This window comes from Manis pentadactyla, chromosome 10 (genome assembly GCF_030020395.1).
Source record: "Manis pentadactyla isolate mManPen7 chromosome 10, mManPen7.hap1, whole genome shotgun sequence".
NCBI classification, from domain to species: domain Eukaryota; kingdom Metazoa; phylum Chordata; class Mammalia; order Pholidota; family Manidae; genus Manis; species Manis pentadactyla.
In genome coordinates, this window is record NC_080028.1 from 9,355,258 (window position 1) to 9,379,169 (window position 23,912).

General features: G+C 50.5%; 1 protein-coding gene across 2 annotated transcripts; it reads right to left on the reverse strand.

Annotated features, from left to right (window-relative positions):
- Positions 1-705: 705 nt before the first annotated feature.
- GTPBP1 (GTP binding protein 1) lies at positions 706-23,381 on the reverse strand. Of its 2 annotated transcripts, XR_008991894.1 has the most exons (13): positions 23,124-23,381; positions 20,063-20,174; positions 13,873-14,053; positions 12,976-13,324; positions 10,041-10,164; positions 9,079-9,193; positions 7,486-7,630; positions 7,183-7,365; positions 6,254-6,389; positions 5,461-5,639; positions 4,007-4,207; positions 1,028-3,300; positions 706-806 (listed from the first exon to the last, which is right to left on the reverse strand). XR_008991894.1 is itself a non-coding variant. In XM_057486359.1 (12 exons), exons 1-12 carry the CDS (start codon positions 23,313-23,315, stop codon positions 3,208-3,210), a joined length of 2,010 nt encoding a protein of 669 aa, XP_057342342.1. In that variant the 5' UTR covers positions 23,316-23,381; the 3' UTR covers positions 706-3,207. The 2 variants fall into 2 exon arrangements, 1 of the variants encoding a protein (XP_057342342.1); XM_057486359.1 differs by having other exon boundaries at positions 706-3,300.
- Between the last annotated feature and the right edge of the window lie 531 nt (positions 23,382-23,912).

Genomic DNA, 23,912 nt, shown 5'->3' on the forward strand with positions numbered 1-23,912 from the left:
GGAGCAGGCCCTGGCCCTTCCCTGCAAGTATGTCTCCAGATTCAGTGCCTCCAATGAGTTGCTCAAAGGGCCAGGGATAGTTCCTCCACCAGACTTTCAAGCACAGTCTCTTGTCCTGATGGATGGCTGATCCCTATCACAGCTGAGAAAACAGAGGCAGGAACAGGTCAGTGGGGATGGGTCTGGGGCAAACCACCACAGGAGGGTGCTGGGTGGAGCAAAATTGAGCCCTGAGGCTTTGGGCCCGTAACTCAACTCTCCCTACTCTATGTACTGGGAAAGAGCTGGACCTCACAGCTCACCGCCCAGGACTGCTGCTCTACTGGCCCGTATTTCATTCAACACCTGCTCTGCATCCAGCACTTCTCAACAAGGGAGACATCCCCAGGTGGCTCCAGTACACAGTCCCTGCAACTTGCCACACACAATCTGGGCTCGGCGCTGCTCCCGACCTCTGGGCCAGGGGCACGTACCCTCTGCCCACGTGCACTACTTCAAGTCCTACCAGCCCCTCCCGGCACTACCCACACCATCTCCAGGGTAAGTCCCATAGCCCCAATCAAACGTATACTTCCCCGGCATAGTCGTTGCCTTATTCTGTGCCAGAGAAGCCAATAAGCCACAACAGCGATCCCGACTGAATGAAACACACCACTCGTGCTAGCAGAACGCATAGAAGGGTCAGGATTTGCCATTCAAGATGACCGGGTTAACAACTTTATTCTTTATCATCTACAAAAGGGCTGGTGTTTTGTTCCAAATGAATGGTTGGTAGGGCTGAGACCTAAAGGGGATCTTTGCAGTTCCTGTTAACAAGTGTAAAACGCTGTATTCAGTCAGCCCTATGCTAGGAGGTGCTAGCCTAGTGACCAGAGAGCCACAATGACTTGAGTGTCTGAGGGCAGAGGCCATGGTGGTGGCCACAAATTCCAAATGTAAATAAAGTGGTTATGCTCATAGGGGCAAGAGTTCGCACAGAAAGGTCCTGCCTTGTCCGAGTCCTGTGGGCACACACATTCCACAGTACCTGCCATGGGGACAGAGCAGGGGGTGTGGGCGCTCAGCGTCGGAGCCCTCCTATTACGAAGGCACCAGTGGCAGCAGCCCCTGTAAGCAGAACCAGTCACAAAGCAAGCAGGAAACAGCCAGCAAAGGTCACGTGGAGCAGTGCCTGGGGGTGAGGCCTGGGGCAAGGACACACACACACCTGATGGGGGCGGTGGGGCACTGCTCTTCTGACCGTCAGTTTCCTTACCAGAAAAGGAAGAACCAACACCACCTCCCTCCAAGATAGTAGCTGCAACAAAGTACAGCCAGGGAGACAGCTGGCAGAGCCCCAGCCACACAGCAGAGACGCGGCAATGCCACATTCTGCCTCTAAGCCTGTCCCCAGCTCTTGGCCTCTGCTATGGACTTGGAAGCCTGTGTGGGTGGGAGGCAGCACGGTACCCATTTACAGGGCACCTCCCATGTGCTGGGCGCACTAGGGCCTCACATATCTTTTCACTGAAGCATTACAACCCTGGCTGCAGGCATTTATCTGCCTCTTGCTGTAGAAGAGGAAACTGAGGTTCACAGGAGGCTGGCAACTTGTCCTGTGTCCCAGCTGGTGGAGGAACCTGTGTTTTGAAGCCATGCTGGCCTGAGAGAAGCTGGGCACCTCCTGGGCCTGCCCTGCTCCACAGCCAGGGGCTCTAGGGTGGGCAGAGCAAGGGGCCCCCAAGGCAGCCCCTCCACCTGCACGGGCTGGGCAGGGAACATGACACTGTCAACTTAGAACAAGTTTTATTTTGTGTCCTGGTCTGGTCGGTCCATGGCCACAGGTCACTGGTAACTAGAAAAAGTTGGGAGAGAGGGAGAGGATCAACAGTTCAGAGCAGGAGAAAGGGAGAAGGATTAAGGGTGGGGAAGGAGGCAAGGCTGAGGAAGGACCCAGCCAGCTGGGTGTCTGCCCAGCTAGGGAAAGAATGCATCTCTGCCCTAAACTGAGGGCTTCAGCCCACAGCTCAGACCAGGCTGGGTTGGGGCCAACACTGCCATCTCTGGCCTGGACAACCCACCCTTACCCCGGGCAGATTCTCCAGGGGACTGGATGCTGTGCTGTGCCTGGAAGAGTGTTTTCATTGCCCCTGACCCCCACCCACACCGTCAGGACTTCCAAACCTGGGGATCAGATCCTTCATGCTTATGCTCCTGTAGCAGCCATGGTGAGGTGACGTGGCAAAATGCAGTGGGGAAAGAGGGGGTCCAGTCCTGGCATGGCTCAGAGGAACACCCCCTATCCTCACCAACAGGAGGTGCTAGTGAGCATGACCCTGAGCAGGCCGACCCCAGTCTAGGTCGTCAGTGCCCCGAGGCCCAACAAGATTCAGAGCCAAAGTCCAAGCAAGAGGCAGCCAGACAGCCTCCAGCTCAGAACCAGCAGAGTGGGGGTCGTCCCCGGCCAGCCAGGCAAACACAGGATTGTCTCAAAGGGGGGAGAAAACCCACCAGTTGTCTCTGGGTCAGTGGCAAGGGTCAGAGTTAGGGTTGGGGGGAAATTCTACAATCCAAATGCCTCTCCCCTCCACACATGTACATACAGGTCATGATTTAGGAGCCTTCGGCATTGCCTATTTTGGGGTCTGTGGGAAAAAATGGGAGAGAAAAAAGGGGAAGCTACCACTTTCCACCCTGCTAAACCCCCAACCCCCAAAAGGAGGGCTCACTGCTCGGGCAGCAGCAGACACCTACACCAAGAAGCCCTCAGCCCCAGTCCGGCTCCGTGCACAGGCAAGGAGGGTGCTCTCCAGCTCCTGATGGCCCCCAGAGACGCACGGGCGGGTGGCCCAGCAGCCTGCTCCTGGGGGCGGGTGGCCAGTCACAGAGGAGAAGAGAGACAGCCAGGGCCCTGACCGGCCGCCCCCATGCACCACCACACCCACACACACGAGAGAGAGAGACATGTAATAAAAAGAATAAAAACTAAGGGCCCCGATGTACAAAAAATGTTGAGTGAGGAAGAAGGCAGGGAGGAGGAGGGTGGGAGATGGTCAGTCCTCCAGAAGTCTGGCCACCTTCTCAGCTTATAAATTACAACCCCCCTGGAAAATGGGGGTGGGGAAGTGATGAGGCTCCGGAGGCGGCCTGGGAAGGGCGGCTGGTGGTCAGAGCTGTCTGGCCCATCTTGTGGAGCTGTGGCAGGGTGGTGGGGGTGGGCCGAGAGATTCAGCAGCCGCTGGCAGGAGTCACGCAGGCCCCCTGGGACTTCACCTTGTGACGCTGGCCCCCCCTCCGCCGGCCCCCGCTGCTGGGCTTGGGCTGAAAGGAGAAAGGAGGCTCTTGAGAAGCAGTGGCCCATCAGGAGCAGAGGACAGCAGAGAGGGAGGCAGCGGGAGATGGGCGGGCAGGCTGTGTGGTCCTAGCCTAGCCGAGCAATAGTCTGTGTGACCTGAGCGTGACACCTCCCTCTGTCAGACAGAGCCTCCGTCACAGGGGGGTGGCTCACGCTGGAGGGAGCAGTTCAGAGCAGCATGGGGAGCAGGAACCAGCATCTGCCACCACTAATGGTGGAAGGAGAAAGGCAGGGGCAGGGCCAGAGCAAAGGCTCAACTCGGGAAAGAGAGCAGGACAAGTCCAGGAGGAAGCATCCTTCTCTGGATGGAGCCTGGAAGGAGCCATGTGAGGGGTCACCAAGAGCACAGGGACACGGAGCCAGCAGAACACGCTGAGCAGGAGCCGCGCTGACACCAGACCCAAGGCCACCTATCCCTCAAATGGTGATCAGGACTGATTATATTGTGTCCGCCAGACCTCAGAAGTCTGAGAACACTGCCCTATGAAACAAACAGCTCACATTTACGTCATACGTAAGCGCCAAGAGTTGTGGGAAACACCTTCTATGACCTGGCAGCCAGTACTGGCTGACTAAGGCTCTCCCGTCGCCTCCACCGCCCGGAGTAATCCCATCCAGCCCCGCTCCCTGGAGGCGGCCAGACGCCCAGGACCAGCCCAGCAGCACACTCACCTGCGCCTGGAGACTGCTCGATGCCGCCGGCTGCGCAGCCCCTAGAGAGCAAGCTTCATCTCCCGGGGGGGGTGCTCCTACTGCCGGCCCGCCAGAGGAGCCCCCCTCTTCTCGCTTCGTCAGGGGGCCCTTTTTCGTTGACTGCATTTTAATCTGCTGGGGCTTGGAGTTCATTGGGGAGTTGTTGGTGGTCTGGAGGAGCTGCAGGAGCCAAGGGAGTAAAGGTGAGGCTAGAGCTGTGGGCAGTGGCATCTGCTCAGCCACCGGCACCCCCACCAAGAACTTTCCTCTTCCTGGCCTGGCTGGTCCTGGCAGAGGCAGATGGCGGTAGGGCCATGACAGGGGCAGTGGGGTGAAGAGGTGTCCTGATCCCCACTCAGTGGCCCAAGGCTGCCATGGCCTGGTCTGACGTCTCACCTGCCTCAGCCCAGCCCAGCTGGGCTCCGTCCTATTCCCTGCCCTGGTCTTCCTCAGACAAACTGCGAACTTCGGCCCTGTCTCACTCAGCCCAGCTCCCAGGCCAGGGTCCAGCCTGCTTGGAGCCTGGTGAACTGAACTTGAGGCTCTCTTCTCTGCTAAGCTGGCTGAAACTCCTCAGGGCATCAACTGTATCTCCTGCTGCCCTGTAACAAAGAGTCTGGGGCAATTTTTAACTTCAGGCCTCCCAAAGAGACCAAGTTGATGTCTCAGCAACTGGCAACGTTTGGAGTATGGCTCTCTAACCCAGGAAGGTCAGACGTGGAGCCTCCCCTTGGGGCCTAAGTTCATTCTGGAGGCTGGGCTGCATCTCCGGGGCACTGCAGCGCACTGGCAGCCTCCTCCAAACTCCCAGCCGGTCCCAGAGGTGACGGTATCTTTGAGGAGATGACCCCCACCCGCCTGCACTGCAGTCCTAGGGGCTGCACGGATGGCCTTGCGGAAGGCTGCTCCAGAGGAAAGGCGAGCTGGTGGCTGACTCCAAGATCTCAGACAGAATGATGGAACGGGCCAGACCACTCTATCAAGGCCATGGGCAGAGTTTGCAGAGGGCACAAGATGAGCTCCAGGACAAATAGCTCGAGACACGCCCCCCATTTGTTGAATGGTCGCTCCAGTTGGGCCCACTGCTGCGAGATGCTGCTCCAGTCAGGCCACTGGAGCCTGTGCCCAGCACTGGAGGCCCCCTGGCTAGGCCCGGACTCCACCCTCCCCAGTTTCCTAAGGACGGCCACGCCTCAAACCCACTGTCTCTCTTGCAGTCACCACCAAAGCCCGGGGAGCTGGGGGGCCAAGGACACTTCTCGGGGGGAGCTGAGAAAATGGCAGTGAGGCCGCACCTCAGCACTGTCCCAACTCTGCCAAGGCCTATGGCAGTTAGGGAGAGTCTGCAGGACTTCTCCTGTGTGCTCGTTGTTTAGAATGGGTACGGCCCCTGGTGCTTTTGGGGCCAGGCGAGGAGGTCCACCTGGCCATACCTTGGTGATGGTGCCCACAGCCTTGGTGCGGCCTTCCCGGAACACCAGCCGCTGGTCTATGTGCAGGTACTCGGGGGTCTTGATGAAGCGGAAGTGCACAGTGGCCTTGTCCCCAGTGCGCAGACAGTCCTTGTCCATGCTCAGAATGGTGGCCGTCTGCCTGATGCTCCCACAGTGAACTGCCATGGGAGCCGAGAGGTCAGGACAGGCTGGAGCTGCCCGGTGGCCTCAGAGAGAGGAAGTCAGTGAGGGGAAGCACGGAGCAGGCCTGCACTGCGGCAGGCTAGACCTCAGGGCCGCAGAGGGAGGGAGGCCCGCTCTCGGATCTGACCCTGGCTCGCGCTCTCCCACCTTTTCCTTCAGTTAGACCTGACCTGTCCCTGGACCCACTGCCCTAGGTCCCCAGTGCAGGGCGTCCTATTTGCATGTGAGCCTCCTTTGGACTAATGGCTTCTTGATGGCAGGGCCCTTGCCCATCTTGCCTTTGTCCTCAAAGCCTTGGTGACACCCCTGACACACAGCAACATACAGCAGACATTTGCTGAAGGAATGAATGAGGGCCTTGGAGGCAGGTCTGTGTTTCCAGAACCCAGCACAGAGCCAGCACTGGGCTAATGTTTGCAGGACTGAAAACACTGCAACTCATGGGTGGAATGGAGGGATGGCATCACTGAACAAGACAGAAACCTGACTCCTGGCTGCAACTGAAACGTCAGGGTTTGGGTAGCTGGAGCACTTTGGTAAGGCAGTTAGAGTTGGGGGGGAGGGTGTCTCCTGGGCTGCCAGCACCTACCCATGGCCTGGTAGCGTGGGCTAATCGTGGTGGGGTGGTGGAGGACGAGGATCTCAGCCTCAAACTCCCAGGATGCTTGGGGATTCAAGCGTGGGGAAACCATCACCATGCCCTTCCGGATGGACGAGCGCTTGATCTGAAAGAAAGAGGGAATTCAAGACCTCAGTGGGCAATAATGCCTTTTGGTTCCAACCCCTGGTCCTGGAGGGCCAGGAGTCCTTCTGGGAATGGGGACCATCCCAACTCGGCATTGTCCTCTCACTGCACTAGACCACAGGCCTTTTAGAGTGGACAATACAAGGCCAACTTTAGTGCTATGTGGATGCCTAAGCACTGCTAGTGGGGGGTCAGGGAAGGCTTCATGCAGGACATGGCATTTCAGCTGGGCCTTGGAGGGCAGGTAAGAAGTGGTGGTGAGTGTGCAAAGGATACACAAGCGCTCAGGTGGACAGAGCAGGGTAAGCACAACATGACTACTGGAGGGAATAAAGTAAGTCTCGCTTTGCTGGTTCATTTGGCTGGCGGGGAAAGTAGGTGACCCCAGAGCTAGCATTCATCCCAATCCCGAGGGGATGGAAGGCTGACTGGGAAAAGGATTTGGCCTGGTCCCAAAAATCCTATCTAGGAGGACCCTCTGTACAGCAGAAAGGTGCCTTTCTGACCTCACCAATGAGCTTGGGGCACCCTGCTTAGGCACTGGAGGGAGAAGCAGAGCGCAGGAGGCAGGCAGGCCTGGGTTCAAGTCCTGGCTCTAGCACTTACTAGCTGTGGGCTCCTAGGTGGGTCACTCAGGTTCTAAGCCTCAATTCCTCATCTGTAAAAGTGAGACCAGCAATCCCTGCCCTGCAGAGCAGCGAGGAAGACTGGAGATGGCGCAGAGCCGAGCCTAACAGAGCCTGAGGGAAGGTGTGGGGATTACTGACACTTACTTTCTTCAGAGCAAAGGAGGCCGTCTGGCCCCCCCGCACCTCCTTGACAGGCATGCGCTTCCGATGAATTGATTTGACAGCAATGGACAGGAAGTTACCCAAGGGATCTGGGCCCAGCAGCAGCATGTCATTCAGCTTGATTAGGCCCCTCAGTGTTGTCCCGGACACCACTGTCCCCACACCCTGCAGAGAAGACTCTGGCCCAGTAAGTCCATCTCCACTCAGGCCTTCCCCACCACAGCAACCCTGTGCAAAGTGCCCACCCAGCCTCCCACCCTCCTCGCTTCCCCAGAAACCACTCACAGGGACTGAGTAGGTGTCGTCGATCTGAAACTCAGCAGGCTCTTCCTCCCGGTAGCTGGTGCGGGGGGAGAGGAGGTTGAGGAACATCTTCAGCAGGTCTAGGTTCTCACCTGTAACGTTGGAGATCTGGAATATCGGGCACATCCTAAGTGGAGGGTGAAGAGAAAGCCAGAGAAGAGCTCAGGTGGCCAGCTCCCCCCTGACAGGGTGGGGACAGCAGGAGTCCTGCAACACCGGCTGCTAAGGGCCCCACTGCCCCGTCACCCACTCCCAGGGCTCTAGCCCCCACCCAGCCTACCAACTCATGGCTAGACCTGCTCCAAGGCCTTCTCTTTCTTAGTTTTGTCTCTGAAATCTGTCCCGTCCTCTGTCCCTTGACCGCCCTACCTCCAGCAGGCTCTCATGACTGCTTCCTCTTCCTAGAGCACACGTCTGCTTGCTTAAAATCCCTAATCACCCTTCCACCACAGAGAAGACAGCCAGAATCCTTTCTCCCAACATCTCTGCAGGTTTATTTCTCTCAAATTCCTGTATTCCAGCCAGACCAGTGAACTTTCCCTTCTGCTAAAAGCTTAGTACTTTTTGCTCCCACATATTTGTTCACTCTGATCCTCCTACCTGAATTAATTCCCTCTTAACCAACTAGAATGATGGTTAACCTTCCCTCTTAACTTTCCTAGAATGCTGCTTCTTCTAGGAAACCCTTCCCGATGGGCACTCACTCCTCTGAATTCACAGAGAACTTCTGGTGTCTCTGTTACACGTGTGATTTTCCATCAGAGATATGTCAACGGCTTCCACATCTCCTATTCAGGGCTAATCAAAGTCCTTAAGATCAGGAATTATATATTCTCCATAGCTCCTAGAACAGCACCTTCACCGAACAGGCGCTCAACAAAGTCAACTGAAATGGGGCTGGGTGAAACATACCCCCTCTGCTGGCCGACTGATGGTACTGAAGACGGCATCAGCCATAGGCCACAGTGCCAGGCTGCTCTGGGTCTGTACTACAGACCAAGCCAGGGGGCAGAAGGCCCCACAATAGCCCCAAGACTCTGGGAGAAGTAGTAAAGCTAACGAAATTCACTATTATCAAGAGAGTATCTCTGATCAAGAAACTGGCCACCTTGAGGACAAGCGCTGTGCCTGAGTCAACTCCAAATCCTCAATGCCTAAAGGAAGAGCCCGGCACAGAACATCCAATATTTACGGAATCGAAGGGTACATGAATAAGTAAATGCCAACACTGATGTGTGATTAGAGAGCTTTTGAGAAACAACAGTATAAACAAATTAATAAGTTATAAAAATGGCTGTGTATCACACAGCAGCAAAGCACAGTGCTTAAGTGTTCCATATACATCATTTCCAACGCTTAAGAGAGCCCCACAGGGAGGATAATATTCCCATCTCACAGATAAAGACACCGAAGTCTCAGCTCGGGGTTCCAACCTGAGCGACGCCAGCACTTCAGAATCTCAGTCACCTGATACAGCCCCTGTGCCAGCCTGGGAGACTTTGTGCTGAGACCAGATGCTTCTATTTCATCCAACATCTGTGCCTGCACAGCAGTGAGCACCCCCTTCCCCATTACCTCTCAGAACTGAAGTTAGAGGCTGTAACAATCACATCATCCTTGCTCTGCACCAACACAGGGATCTTCCGGCAGCCTGGTGACTTCAACAGGCGCTGTAACAGCTTCAGGGTTTCTTAAAGGATGAAACAGAACAGAATGAGAGGGTGCAGCTTTCTCTATGGCCAGGGCGAGACAGGGTCACTCTGTGTCCCTCTTGCATTACCGATGCAAGCAGGAGACAGATGGACTAGTGTTAAATGCCACAATGCCTAGAGAAGCAAACGGAGAATTCAAATTTTGGGTGAGCACGTGCTTGCTAGAGTAGAAAGAGCACACAGATGGGGCCTGTCTGCTAAGGTTACAAGTCAGAGACCCATCAGATTTCTCCAGAAGACCTACATCCTATAAGCAAATAACTTTGGGATCCATGAGAAGGATGATGTTCTTCCCCAAATGCTCTGCTTCCTGGATAAAAATTTATGACAGAAGTATCTCTAGGACATTCAGACCACTGTAGAAGTCATTATGAAGCCTTCCAAAAGGACGCCTCCTCTCCACTTCTTTTCTACTATCTGGAGCAATGAGGGAGAAATGAATGAAGGCCTAGTCCCGCAAACCTGTTTTGAAGCCTTCAGTGGTGAAAGATAATCAGAACCTGAACACCCAAATGTTCTCTATATATAGTTTAGATGGTAAAACCCAACCTCTTCTGCCTGGGCCCATGAGCAAGAGGTGCCAGATTAAGGATCCTGCATTTGGAACCAGAAGGAACAAAGAGCAGGGGATAATTCTAGGCTGTGCTCAGACTAAGAGCTAAATAGGGGAGGAAGCAGAAGATTATAGGTTGATGGAAATTCAGGCCAAGTTCTGTGCATAAGACAAGGAAGCCCAAGACTCTGGGCTGAAGCCCTGGCCACAGACCAAGAAGCCACTGGGTGGGTCAGCCCCACAGACTGACATCAACCGCAGGCTTCACTCACCTTGCAGGATGTTGGCAGGACACATGTCAATCTTGGTGACCACCACAAAGACAGGCACATTGAGCGCCAATGCCAATCCCAGGTGCTCCTTGGTCATCCCCACGATGCCAGCATTGCTGCCCACCTGCCCCAACACAGAAAAAACTGTCAAGGCAAGAGAGTTAGGGGGCACAGGGGCTCAGAGAAGGCTGGGGTAAGAGAGAGCTCCCATCTCTGAGGCTTCCATCAGAACAGAATACAGGGGAAGAAGGCTTGGTTTGAGAACAAAAATGGCTATAGATAAAAGGTAGGCCTGGGTACAGATCACTTTAACCTCTGATTCTACAATGTGGGCTATCTAAATCTGAGGAGACTTGGAAACAGTAAAAAAAGACAAAACCAGGTAAGTCTGGGAAAACTGTCCAGTCATCAAAGTGGATTCAGTTTAACACCCCAGGCTCCCAGTTTCGCCACCTATAAAATGGGTGGGGATGGGTGGTGGTGGTGGAAATTGTATCTACTTTAGAGGATCACTTGAGGTTTAAATGTCACAACGTGTCAAAGGCTCAGCACACAACTAGCATGAATTAGGTGTTCAAGCGATGGCAGCTGTTGTGACTATTAATATTCCTTCTCCTAACATAAATGTTTTGAACATCACCATAAAGCTGGTTAAATGAATTAGGGCACAAGTATGCCAAGAAAATGTAACAAATGACTATACAAAAGAGAAAACTCTTATCTACTACTGTGGGATCATCTCTGTATGTTTTTAAGGGGACAAAAGAGTACCACAGAAAGAGTACTGATTGGATCATTGTTTGACAGCAGCTTTAAGACATTTGGGGAACATATGAGATCATATAAATACTTATAGGCCAGATACTGGGTGATACTAGGGAACTCTTGCTCACTTCGATTGCAACAACAGCAGGAGACAGTTCTTTTAGGAGTTGTGTGCTAAAGCATTTGCGGATGAAGAGTCACAATGTCCAAGAGCTACCTGCAAATGATTCAGCCAAAAACCCCAAAAAACTATACACATTATGTGTGCATCGCATATACAGATACAAATGGCAAAATGTTAATGATGACTGAATCTGCGTGTAATTTTTTTTTATTCATATTATTCTTTCAACTTTTGTGCATGCCTGATATTGGAGGAAGAGAATATATACACTGGTTATGATTACAAAATATCTCTGGAACTTACATAAGAAACTGGACATACTGTTGCTTCTGGGAGGAAACTGGACCGAGGAGGAAGGCAGACTTTACTATAAGCCCATTTTATTTTATTTTTTTGCACCATATGAAAGCATTACTTACTAAAACAAAATTAAAATAAAAATTGCCATGACGTATTTATATAGTGCTTCATACATTCCAGAGTGTTTTCAAGCGATGCTCTCATTGGCACACCACCGTTCACAGGTGAGCCCCCAACCCAACGGGCACAGATGTCGCACGCATGTTCCCATCTGTCTACACCAAGACAACTCCACTGCCATCTGCCCGATCCCCCCACTCCCTGCAGCCACCTTTCCTATCCAACCCAGATGTGCTTTGTTTTTGTTCTTCCCAATTGGAATAAGAAAATGCTCTATTGCTCTGTTGTCTATATATAACTTTAAAGATTTCCCCCCACCCCCATGAAAATAATGAAATATTTGTTTTCTAGAGAAGTTTTTTTATATTTGAAGCATGGCATAAGAGTTAGATAATATATACATTTCACCAGGGGTGAAGGTATTCCCATTAACAGGCCTTGCTCACTGCAGTGCAGAAAAACACTCATTTTAAACTGGTCTCTATACCTTTCTTTTCTTATTGACATATAGCTGATATACAATCTTATATTAGTTTCAAGTATACAATACAATGTCTTTCTTAATGGCAACCACAGTCCCCCAGTATGCCCGAAGGCTCTTCCACTGGGACCTCTTCTTGTAGAGCAGCCTTCCTTAGCCTGGTCGTGGTCGGTACTGCTGCCTGAAATGCTCAAAGAAATGGGGATCCTGAGGACCTCAGGCAGAGAGCCGACAAGAGTGTTCGTACATATGCTGCCTCTCTCTGCTCTCCAGTTTGGGGAGAATTTGTCTGAGAACTTGTGTTTGTGGGGCAACTTGATCAAGTTTGCTCTGAACAGATGCCTGTGTTTACTATACTTATTAATACAGACAGCTGAGGAATTGGAGAATGGGGAAGGGCTTGGAGAAGGATCTGCCAAAGGAAAACTAGCTTGCTTGCGCGCTCTCCGAGAAAGCTGTCACATCATCTGCAAGGCTATGGGGCTCACGAACTCCCACTCTGTCCTAGGAGGAAGATCAACGGGACCCAAATGTAAGCTTAGCAACAGGATCCTACCACAAGCCTCTGCTCCCTTGCCTTTTCAGTTCATCTACACAATGAGCTGCTTACAAGTTCACCCTTTAAACTCTAAGCTCTCGGACGGCCCTGTTCACTGCTGTAGCTTCAGGCATGCAGAAGCCTCTCAACAAACACCTGTGGACTGGCTGGTCCTCCCAGGCTTTGGAAGGTCCCTCTTGATTGCTGTCTGTCCTCTCTTCTATTTCTTCCCCAGGCCTCCCCTTCTCTGAGGGGAGTTACCTGCCTGGTGTCACCTCCTCAAAGTAGCCACCCCGAAGAAAACATTTCTGAAGGTACTAAGTAAGCCCCAGGAGAAACCCTCCTGTATGCCTCCCCAAAAAACAAGAGAGGTCTGAAGTAGCACCCTGGTGTTTCCTTAGGGGATCCCTTCCTGGCCTGACTTAGGAGAGGGACCAAGAGCTCAGAGGACTGGGCACTCCTGCAAAACCTGCCATCCTTATCAATGTCAAAGCCCCAAACCAAGAGGCCTGTGTTTCAGAACAACTGTGTGCCAACACTTGCACATAGCCCCACCCCCAAACAACACCGCTGAAGCTCCCCCTCCTCAGGAGCCCCTCACACTTACCATGAGCATGCAGAAGTCAGGCAAATGGCCTGTCATGCCAAAGACAGTGGTTTTCAGGTATTTTTCATGGCCAGCCAAGTCGATGAAGGTAATCACCTTAGTGGATTTCTCACAAATCTTTGTCCACTCCAGGCTGCCACCGTGGCTGTCTGGTTTGTTCACCACATTGCCTTCACTGTCAAAGCCCAGAATGTCGTTGCCCACACTGCTGGTGCGACCAGATTCAATCTCATGTTTGTGGCGGAAGAGTTTCTGGCGGGCAAAGCCTCGGCCATTGTCCAGCTCCCCGTGTGTCAGGACCCCCAGAAGCGTGCTTTTGCCAGCATCCACGTTTCCCACTACTGCTACCCTGTGTGTACATGAACCATACATCCAGGTGAGAGTTAGGGAGTGAGCGAAGTGAACCTCAATAACTGGATCTGTAAGGCAGGCTCCCCCCTGAGTGTCTCCTGCTCACAGCTCCTCCTATCATGGAGAGCACCTTGGGAACGTTCCTAGAGGGTATTTGTGGAGCAGAAAGAGTTATTCAAAAGCCAGTGGAGTCCCACCATAATGGCTTTCTCCCTTAACTTCTACTGGCTTCCTCAGAGCTGCCAGACAGGAGCCCCAAAGCCAAGAGAGGCACAAAATGCTCTCCTCCATTACCCTGGTTTCTAGCCTCACAGGCAAATAGGAAAGAAAACAGCCCACGCAAAGGCCAGTCGTCCAAACTTACGGATGGGGGAATGCATAAATAGAGAATGGAGCTCTCATGTCTCTGGTCACTCCATGCCTCGGAAAGAGAAGGGGTGAAGCTGATACGCCACGTGTCAAAGGCTCAATCATCATTCTCTGTGAAGCCCTAGACCCCAAGAGCATGCCACAGGGGACCCCTGCACTATTCTGAGGCCTCCTCACCTGACCTCCAGGAAGTCATTGTCTCCCACTCGTTTCCGGACCAGGTAATCACGCACTCGGCCCCCAGCTTCTTGACGTTCCCGCAGGAGGATGACATCGGCCTCTATTTGTTCTGCCATGCTCTTCACTGTGGCGTAGGAGGCCTCCATGTCAGCTTCACTGAGCCCGTACTCAGTCCCATCTGGTGACAAGAGCCCAGACATCAGCCTACCAACAGGCCAGCCAGTCAACCACCTCTAACAAAGTCTCCACTCCAGGCATTGTAGAGCAAGGCTCTCTCTACCTGATACTTGAAAACTTGGGACACACACAGAGCTAATAAATAATAGTGCCACATTTCCTATTAAGCAGGACGTACGTTAATTCACTGAACAGTAATCACTGAGACTCGCCCAGGTTTTATGCCAAGCCTCATGCTGGGTACTGGGAATACAGGTGCCCTCAGTGAGCTCACAGCCCAGCGGGAGAGACAGGAAATTAATTAATTGCAATACAGCTTGAGTGCTTTACTAGAGAGCTGTACAAAGAGAATGTAAAGGGTGAACAACTAGCACTGCCTGAGGACCCTAAGGTTAGTGTTGCAGGGTGCTGACTCCAAGCTGGGTCTTCAAGTGTGAAAAGTGGGCCTGCAGAGAAAGGAGGAAAGACACCCTAGGCAGAGCAGCAAAGCATGGAGATGGCAGATCACGGCACTTTCAGGGACCAGGAAGCAGCTTGGTGCAGGGAACAGGCTGTCAAGTAGTGGGAGACCACGTGAGGTGGAAGCAGTTAAGCAGACAGATGACAGACAGCAGCAAGACAACATTATATACCAGGCAGTGGGAAGCCTTAGGGGTTTAGGCAGGGGAGCAACATGGTCAGATCGCTATGGGTTAGAAAGACCTCTTGGGCAGCAGTAGAAAGTGTGCACTGGCAAGCCAGAGACCAGAAAGAGAGCCCAGTGAGGAAATAATTCTAATAATCCAGGCAAGATATAATGAGGCAGGAGGCAAAGGAAAATGGGGAGGGAACTGAAGAATGATTTTAGCGATAGATTTTTAACCAAGGTGGCTCAGGTGAAATATCCAGCAAGTACCTAGAAAAACGAATCTGAGCTCAGGATGAGCAAGGGAGTCAAATAGAAGGACAGACCAGTTAACCAATTACTTACTGAGACCCTACTGTGCACAGTCCCTCAGGGGCTTTCCACAGGTGTCTACTTAATTCCCACAGTAGCTCCTTTCTTTTTCCCTACAGCCTCTTGGTCTGGGAGCACCTGCTCCTTTCCCTTGGCTAATCCTCAGCAGAGTACGTGCCCAACGCCTTCTCTCTTAGGCCTCCCAAAGGGCACCTTCTCTTCTCCCACCCACTTCCCTTACAAACAAGTTCAAGTCATTCCTAAACTGCGAAAAGGAAATCCACCCCCCCTTTCCTACCACCACCACCTCTGTTCCTCCTCTTACCACCAAACCATTTCAAAAGAGCAATGGACTTGTTGGCTGTACTGCCTCACCACCTGCTCTCCGAATCTGATGGCTCCAGAAGAGACTAGCTCTCAGGTCATCGACAGCTGTCTGACCACTCACCCAGCACCCTTCCCATGGCCCCCACACGTGACGGGCTGCTCCCTTTGCTTCCTGCGGCACTCCCCTCCCAGGCCGCTTGCCTACTGCCTGTCCTCTCCCCACCTGCCGACCGCCCTCTAGTTCCTCCTCTCCTCTGCAGCCTCTTCCTGCTGCTGTTCCCTAACCGCTAATCTTTTCCCAAAGTCAGGCAGTGGCCCTCTTCTCTATCCTCTGAACAGTCCCCTTGGCCGTCCCATGCTATGGCCTCAACTGTCAACTTGAATATCAAAAACATTCATTTCCAGTGCTGTGCTCTTCCTAGAGCTCCAGAATTAATTTCTAATTGCCTGGATGACAACTCCTAGAAGCCCAATGTCTGATCTCAACCACCCACCCACTTAAACAACAGCACAAAAACCAACACAATAAGCATTTCAGTCCTCACTGCAATCCTAGGCGGTGAGCGTTACCAGTCCATTGAACAGTGGGGTAAACAAAACCCAGATAAGTCTCAGAGCAAGTAGGGAGCAGAGGGGCCATGTGAGCGTGGGCCTTCTGATTCCAAACCTGGAGTTTTTCCTCTAGCAAGCATTCTTCTTAATGCTGGACTAGCTCCTCCTCTTGATTTCCCTATTTCTGTCACCAATGCTTAACAGTCATCACAGTCCTGCTGATTCCAGCTGTATACACCTTACCCTCCTTCCTTGTCCCCTTACTCTCTTTTTGACAATCCAACGCCACCAGGCAGATTCAGGCCCTTAGTCTAACTCAATCACTGTAACAGACCCCTAACTGGTCTTAGCACATGAATCCTGTACACACATGCCTCATCGAAGTACAGTCTGATGTTGTTACTTCCGAGTCAAAGCCTTGGAGTGGCTCCCCGGGCCCCGCAGCACTCAGTTCCAACTTTTAAAGGCCTCCCCCACTTCTGTCCCAGCGCAAGTGGCCTCATCACCATCCCTGCCATGTTCCCTGCACTTTTCCAGCTCCAACACCTTTGCTTATGCACTTCCTATCCTAGAAAGCCCATCAGTGCATCTCTACTTGTCAAAATCATGGCCATTTTGCTCCCTTCCAGCATTTACCAGGCACAGTACCACATGGAATAGTGTTTGGTTTGGATGCATGTCTTCCCCCCACTATATGTATCACCATCTTTAGGGCAGGGACCTCAAACATTCCATGAATGCCCCAGGAGGGGTGGCTTTCCTGTATCAAGTCCCCAGATGTTTGTAAAATGCAAAACCAGTGAAAAAAAGAGGGAGCAGTTGGGGTGAGGAATTTCTAAAGGCACGGCCAACTGGGCTCAGAAAATTGGGTTAGAGGAGGGCTTGCTGGAAGTGCTCCTAAGAGAAGGCCTGCCACGCTTGCTAGAACCCAAAATCCTATCCAACCTTCCCTGCTTCTGATACAATGAAAAGCAATGCTTTCAGTTCTTTTCCACACCAGGGGGCAATCACCAATGTCACTTTGTTCACCCAGGGAACCCAGAAATCACATTATCCTCCTTCAGCATGCACTGCATTTCTTATTCTGAAGAGACAAAGGCCAAGAAAAAAAGCCACAGAGGTCCAACTACTAAAGGCCACATATTCAGCCATGCCTGAGCCCATCAGATTTCCATCCTGCCCCAACTTACCTATTTTATATGCACTCTCCTGCTCAACGCACTGCAAAGGCTCCCCAACATTTAGAATAAAAGTATAAATGCTTTGGTATGGCCTTCAAAGACCCCCAAGATCTGGTTCCTGCCTACCTGTCCCACCTAACCTCCTGACACTCCCAACCTCATAATTCCACACTCCCATTTTACCGAATCACTTTTGGTCCACCAAATACACTTGACTCTTGAACAACACGGGTTTGAACTGTGTGAGTCTGCTTATCCATGGATTTGTTTCCAATAAATATATTGGCAAATTTTGAAAATTTTTTTAAAAAAGCATATTCTTTTCTCCAGTTTATTGTAAGAAAATAGTATACAATACATGTAACATACAAAATATGTATTAATTGACTATTTATGCTATCATTAAAGCTTCCAGTCAATAGTAGGAGATTAGTAGTTATGTTTTTGGGGAGTCAAAAGTTACACACATATTTTCAACTGCACAGCATTGGCACCCCTAACCCCCACGGTGTTCAAGGGTCAACTGTACTCTACAACTGCCAATATCTCTGTGCCTTTGGCATATGGTTTTCTCCGTTCACTCACCACTGCGTTCATTTACCTGGAAAACTCCTATTTATCCTTTAGATTCAAGTCGAGGGGCATCCCTCCTCTTTAGAAGACTTTCCTGACCTCCCTTAACACTCCTCTTATGTTACCTGAACTTTTAAAATAGTACCTGGCTCTTACAAAGTAATGACTTAATATTTGTGGAACGAATAAGGCTCATTTTGAAAGAAATTTCATGGAAAAACATCTATAACCTGGAACCCTTAAAGAATTACTACTGCAACTACTATTACTAGTTAACATGCATATGATGCTTACTGTATGTCAAGCGTGTATCTTCACCATGACACCTTGGGATAGAGTCTATCATTATTCCCATTTTAAGACAAGGAGAAGAGCCAGTAGGCAAACTCAGACCTGCCAAGTTCCAGGCCAAACTGTCTCCCTTCAAGATCAAGCTTAAATTAAGAATGTACACTTAAAGAGCACATTCCTCTGCTCTGCTTAGAATTTTTTAATGTCTAATTTATCCATACATAATTTCTCTGAGGTAGGGTGGAGAAAGATAGCATCTTCCTTATTTTACAGAAGAAGATAGTGGTAAACAGAGATGGAGCACCAGGCAGACACAGGAAGTCAGTGATGAAGCTGACCCCTGGGGGCCTCGCATCTGGTTTAGTACCCTGTTTGATGTTCTACTTGTTTACCTAGCAATGACCTTGTTCTACTCCTCAAGAATTCCAGCAGGAAGGAGTCACTAAGAACCTAATAGCATCCGATGCAAAAATAATGCTTGGGTGTGTAGATGTGTTAATGAATGTTTGACATCATCTCATGCTTTGCCATAGGAGGGTTTGTTAGTTGCCAGTTGCCAAGGTGTAGTGAAATTCACTAAGAGTCCACATTAAAGAATAAAGGGGGCAGGGGAGTCTTAAGAAGCTGGTTCTTCAAAGAACAGTCCCCAAATTTGTCACAATTGATCTAGATGTGGTTTCTTTAATTCTACAAGCATGAAGTGCTCTTTGAATGGTTCATCCCACCACAGCAGACCAGCCTGACACACAAGCTTTCAGACAGCTACCAACGACCCCCTAGTCACCAAATGAAATGGCTTTTTCTGAACCTAACCCTCCTTGCTGTCTCTGTATAACCTGACAATGCCAACCAATTTCCTCCCTTTCCTGACAGGCAACCTCTTGGCTTGCCTATCTCTCAGACCATGCTCTCTTCAAGGCGATAAGACCCAAAGCCGGAGGGGGTGGGGGTGAGGCAGCAAAGATGAAAAGGAAAGGATAGATGTGTGAGAAGTTTCGAGGAAAGGCACAGAAGTGTTTGGAGATCAAATCCCTCTTCCTTGTGTCACTCTTGCAGCATTTCCAATATAGTTTTCTGTTGAGGTTATTTGTGTCTATGCCATCTTCCTTGGGACAGAGACTAGGCTTTAAGTATCCACAAGTACTTTGCAACAGTATCAAGCCCTTAGAGGATACTTAGTAGACATCTATCAAATAAAAAATGATTTTGAGATATCCTCCACTTTAAACTCAGACTACAAAAGAATTATTACCTGCCTTAACAAAGACTACATTCAGCAAAGAAAACTGTTCCTTTAATGATGCATCAAGGCATTTAGGACTTCCTGCTAGGATGACAGAGAGAAGTTCTGATGTGGGCTAAATCCATAATCATTAACAATCCCAGCTGCCATTTTGGCAAAGATAATGTCATAAAGAAGATGAAGGAATGCAGGCCTTGTATTGAGAGCATAAACTGGGAACAACCAGGGGGAAAGAGCCCAAGAAATAATCTGAGATTCTATCATGGGGGCTGTGTTCCTCTAAAACAGTGGGCCCCATTCCAGTGGAGTTAGCAGGCTAGAGGACAACAAATCCCTGCCAGATGGTAACAAGCCTACATCTCTGACAAGATCTCACAGGGAGAAGAGAAGACCTCTGCTAACACAGCTACGCACACTGAACGGTCAGTGTCTGGGGCAAGGCAGCCCTGCTGAAGAGAGGAAATCTGGATGTCTTTTTCTTGCTGACATCAAGAAGAATCACAGAGGTTCTCCGCTAAGCAGGCAGTAAGTCCTGATGGCATCTATAAACCGGGCTTGAAGGGGAGAACCTAGACTGCCCAGGGAAAGCTTAATTGTGGACCTAACTGTGATTTGCTTTATTACTTCACCCAAGCAGCCTCTTGCTTTGTGCTTCATTTCCCTTTATGCATGTGGAGATACTGGAGGGAGAAAAGATACATCTGTAAAATCACTTGGAAAGTGAATCCTTAAAAGTCAAGGTGGGAATTAACATCATTGCTTTATACTTTCATGTCCTCTGAAACCGTTCTGCAGACACTAAAGAATCACTGCACCTGGGACACATGAATAGGAAAATTCAACAGAAGAGGGAAAATGTGCTCTAATGATTTTTAAAAAATAAAGTGAAAGGAAAACTATGCTCACCTGATCCCTGCCCAATGACATATATGGTCTCTCCGCATCCCTCGTCCATCCTCTCCCACATCTGCCGAAGTAGGCTGTCATACTGCTCTGATGTAGGGCTCACTAGAACCAGCTAGAAGAGAAACCAACACCTTAGGACCACACTTACTAGAAGAGCACCACTGCCCAAGCAGATCAACAGCCTGACCGAAGACCCTGACTGAATCCCACAGCACCCTAATGTAAAATAGTTACACAGCCCTCTCATGCGCTCTCTGCCTCTCCTTAAATAGCCTTTGAGCCTAAAGTCTTACATGAGTTGAATTACATGATGTACTAAAACAAGTATGTGGGGACCACATCCCACAGAAAAGAGGGTGTGAGCAGCCTGCTTCCCTCCCTTAACAGGAGGGGCAGGCCCCACAATGACTGAGAAGCTGGCTTTGTGGACAGAAACTGATGAGCAGTGCTTCACACCTACATGTCAAAGTTTTCTACCTGCAGCTTGCAACTCACAGAGATCTCATACCCTGTCATGCCCTTCACCAAGGCCAATTTTTTCCATAATAACAAGAGAATTCTTGATCATTTAGGAATCCGCAGTAAAAACTGCTGCAAACAAACACCATCACCACTAGAATGGGTATTGATACCATCACATTGCAAATTTCTGCCAAAACATTAAAATACCAACCACTTATTTGGGGAGGCCATATACCAACAGGCATGCCAAATCCCATTCTCTCACCACTCATGTGTGACCTTGGACAAAGAGCTTAACCTGAGTCTTAGTTTTTTAATCTACAAAATGGAAATATTACTACCTGCATCTTAAGGCCACCATAAGGACCAAATGCGATGAAATGTAAAACATCTAGTTCATTGCTCAGTAAATGGAAATTACAGTTTTCTTCACCCAGTCATTCCCAGAAAAACCTTCTTGCATGAAACTAGCCACTACGGTTCACTAATTGTTTCTCCTTTTGGAAGCTCTCAGAGCCGCAGGTCCCCACATTTAATTGTAGCAAGTGTATAAACTCATATATAACTTATAATCTTTTCTTCAAGAATCAATCTATTCAACCCATCCCTTCTTCTCCTGCAATGTCAGTTTTTCAATATCACCAATATTTACAGATATATAGCTTGTCCACTTTAAAATAGGAGGACTTCTCCAGCTATGTGATTAACACTTCTCTATTCCGGAACATTATAAGTTGGTCAGGAAATGAAGGTACTACTCCCTCTGCAACTCTGCCTTGCAATTTCCCATTGTGTTTTCAGATTTCCTCAGCACCTTGACCATGTACTAATACCCAGCTTATATGCCTTTGAGAGGAGGGCATTTTTTTTTTTTACAACTTCCCAAGTTGACTCATCAGACCTTGTACTTGTAACCTGGGTACTACAGCCTGGGTCTTTTGCATCATGTCACACTGCCTCAAACATTTCTCCTTCCAAGCTTGGCCATTCTCATTTATGGCATTAAAGGCACGAGAGAGGACCACTGTAATAAGCTAGAGTGCTAAGCACACAGATGAGACCAAAGGGAGAGAGCACAGCTGGAAACTGGTTGCTCAGGTTGCAGGGGAAAGTTCTCTCCAGGTTAGGTCAAGTTTCAGGCAATTTTGCCACCAAAGTCTTTGAAAAGTCACAAAAGTCATAAACATCCCTGTCGTAACTACCCAACAACAGGTTGGAGTAGTACTGGTGTTCTATCTCCCATCTGCTGTTATTTCATCTGGACAGGGAATTATCATTTATTCAGTTCACTTGATTTATTGAGTCGCACGTATCAGGCTTTATACTAGGTGTCTGTTAAAAAAATTCACCAAGTAAATTTAAGGATCTAATTGGCTTTATTCTACAATTTATGAATTGAGTAGTATCCCATCTGGCAAGTGGAAAAGAGCTCGGAGGAGCTGTATAAATGAAGGACTTTATAGGCAGAAATGGGGCGAAACAAGGAGGTTATTAGCAAAAGAAAGAATTATTTAGACAAGGATACCTTTATTTTCCTTACAGAAAGGCTGAGGGTCTTAGATTACCTCACTAGGGCTGACCAGGATATTCTAGAGTGGTTTAAAATTTCACTCTGGAATGGCTGAAACTGCCGGAAGTCTTGGTTTGCTATCCTGGGGGCAAGTAGTTGATTCCACCTTGGACCTGTTATTTCGTTCTTTTTTTTTTTTAAACATGTCATATACGTTTTTCATTTTCACAACGCATCTGTACTTAAACGTAAGTAGCTGGAGAACTGAGAGGTTAAGAAACTTTCCCAAGGTCACAGAGCCTTTTTAAGTGGCAGGGCGGGAAAGGAAACCAGGCCTGTCTGACTGCTAGGTTGGCATTCTTGCCTTTTGCAATGTTAAGTATCTTCAAAACACCAGTCCCATCTTTTTATCACTCACAATGAATGCCAAGCAGGTGAGCCCTTAATTCCTGCTTACCTTCTCAAAAGCTCAGAAGACACGATTTAAAACGTCCTTTATTATTCCATTCATACAAGATGAGGTTCTACAAACAGCATGGCGTGATTATGGGTCATGCCCATCTTTCAATTTTGTTTTGGTTGGATTCATAAAGTAGACATTCCTCACACATCCTTTTCTCAACTGAGCGACTACTTTGTTTCCTTTCCCGACACCAGAAAGAGACGCAGCGCCTTCCCGCTCCCCCTGGAACCACCTGATCCTCCTGCACCTCCATTCCGGCTGCCCAAACCACCTATGACCCTCGGCGGCAGTGGACAGGCCAGGGAGAGGACCACCCTCGGTCTCGGGGAGGTGGCACCGCGCGGGGCGCTGCTGGCGTCGGGCGCTCCCGTTCCACGTGGCGGAGGCGGGGGGTTGCGATCTCGGTGGGAGCCCGACGGCGGCAGGCCGGGTCCGCGCGACGGGGAAGGACGGCGGTGCGGGGGGCCGCGGGGCTGCCCCTTGTCCAGGAACCCCCCGCGCGTCTCGCATCGGCAGGCGGGTGGGCCCTTCCCGCCCCAGCCGTCGCTGTCGCCCCGGAGACGACTCGGCCCGCCGCCCGGTCCCCCTCAGTGCGGGGTCCCGCCAGTGCTGGCGCCAGGGCCTACCTTGCTGGTCAGGTCCAGCTCTGGCTCGCCGTTGAGCGCCTCGCCGTCCTCGCTGCAGTCCGAGTCGAAGCCGCCGTGGAGCCGGGCGGCAGCCGCCGCAGCCCTGGCCGCCCCCGGAGAGCTGGGCTCGGGGGCGAACATAGAGGCCGGGACCGGGGGGTCCATCGGGGAGCGACTCCGCTCCGCCGCCATCTTTAATAACTTAAGCTAATTCGTAGCCGACCTCCCCACCCTCCTTGGTTCATTTGCCTAATCTATGCCGGGCACCGCCCCGCCCCTTATCAGTGAATTTATGCGAATCTCCTCCAGCCGCGTAGAGGGTGAAATGTCTCTCTAGCTAAGAAACAATCGGCCAGCCTCTCAGCCACCAGAGGCTGCAGCCCTTTCAAGTACCTAATGAATAATAAGACCCAAACCCCAACAATAAATGTCTCAGACGTCACGAGTCTTGATCACAGCTCGGGAGGGGGAAGCACTATGTCTACGCTAGCTGCCTGGAGCCTTTCTGCCAACGGGAGCAGCGCACACTATGACTGACACAGCAGCTGTCCAATAGCAGGGAAATACACGCACATTCCCTCACCGCCTCTCACTCCCTCGGTTTCCAGGGGCTGTACTCAGTTTGCAAATCACACAGCAAAACAGTAGGCGCGTAGCCTTCTGATGATGGACAGGGGCAAGGCCCAATCTAGTCACCGGATAGGTCCCGCGCCTCCTGGCACCGCCCACCCAGATAGTAAACTGCACAAGCCGGCTCCCTCTTTAACTCCGAGCGGTCCCTGAGGATCG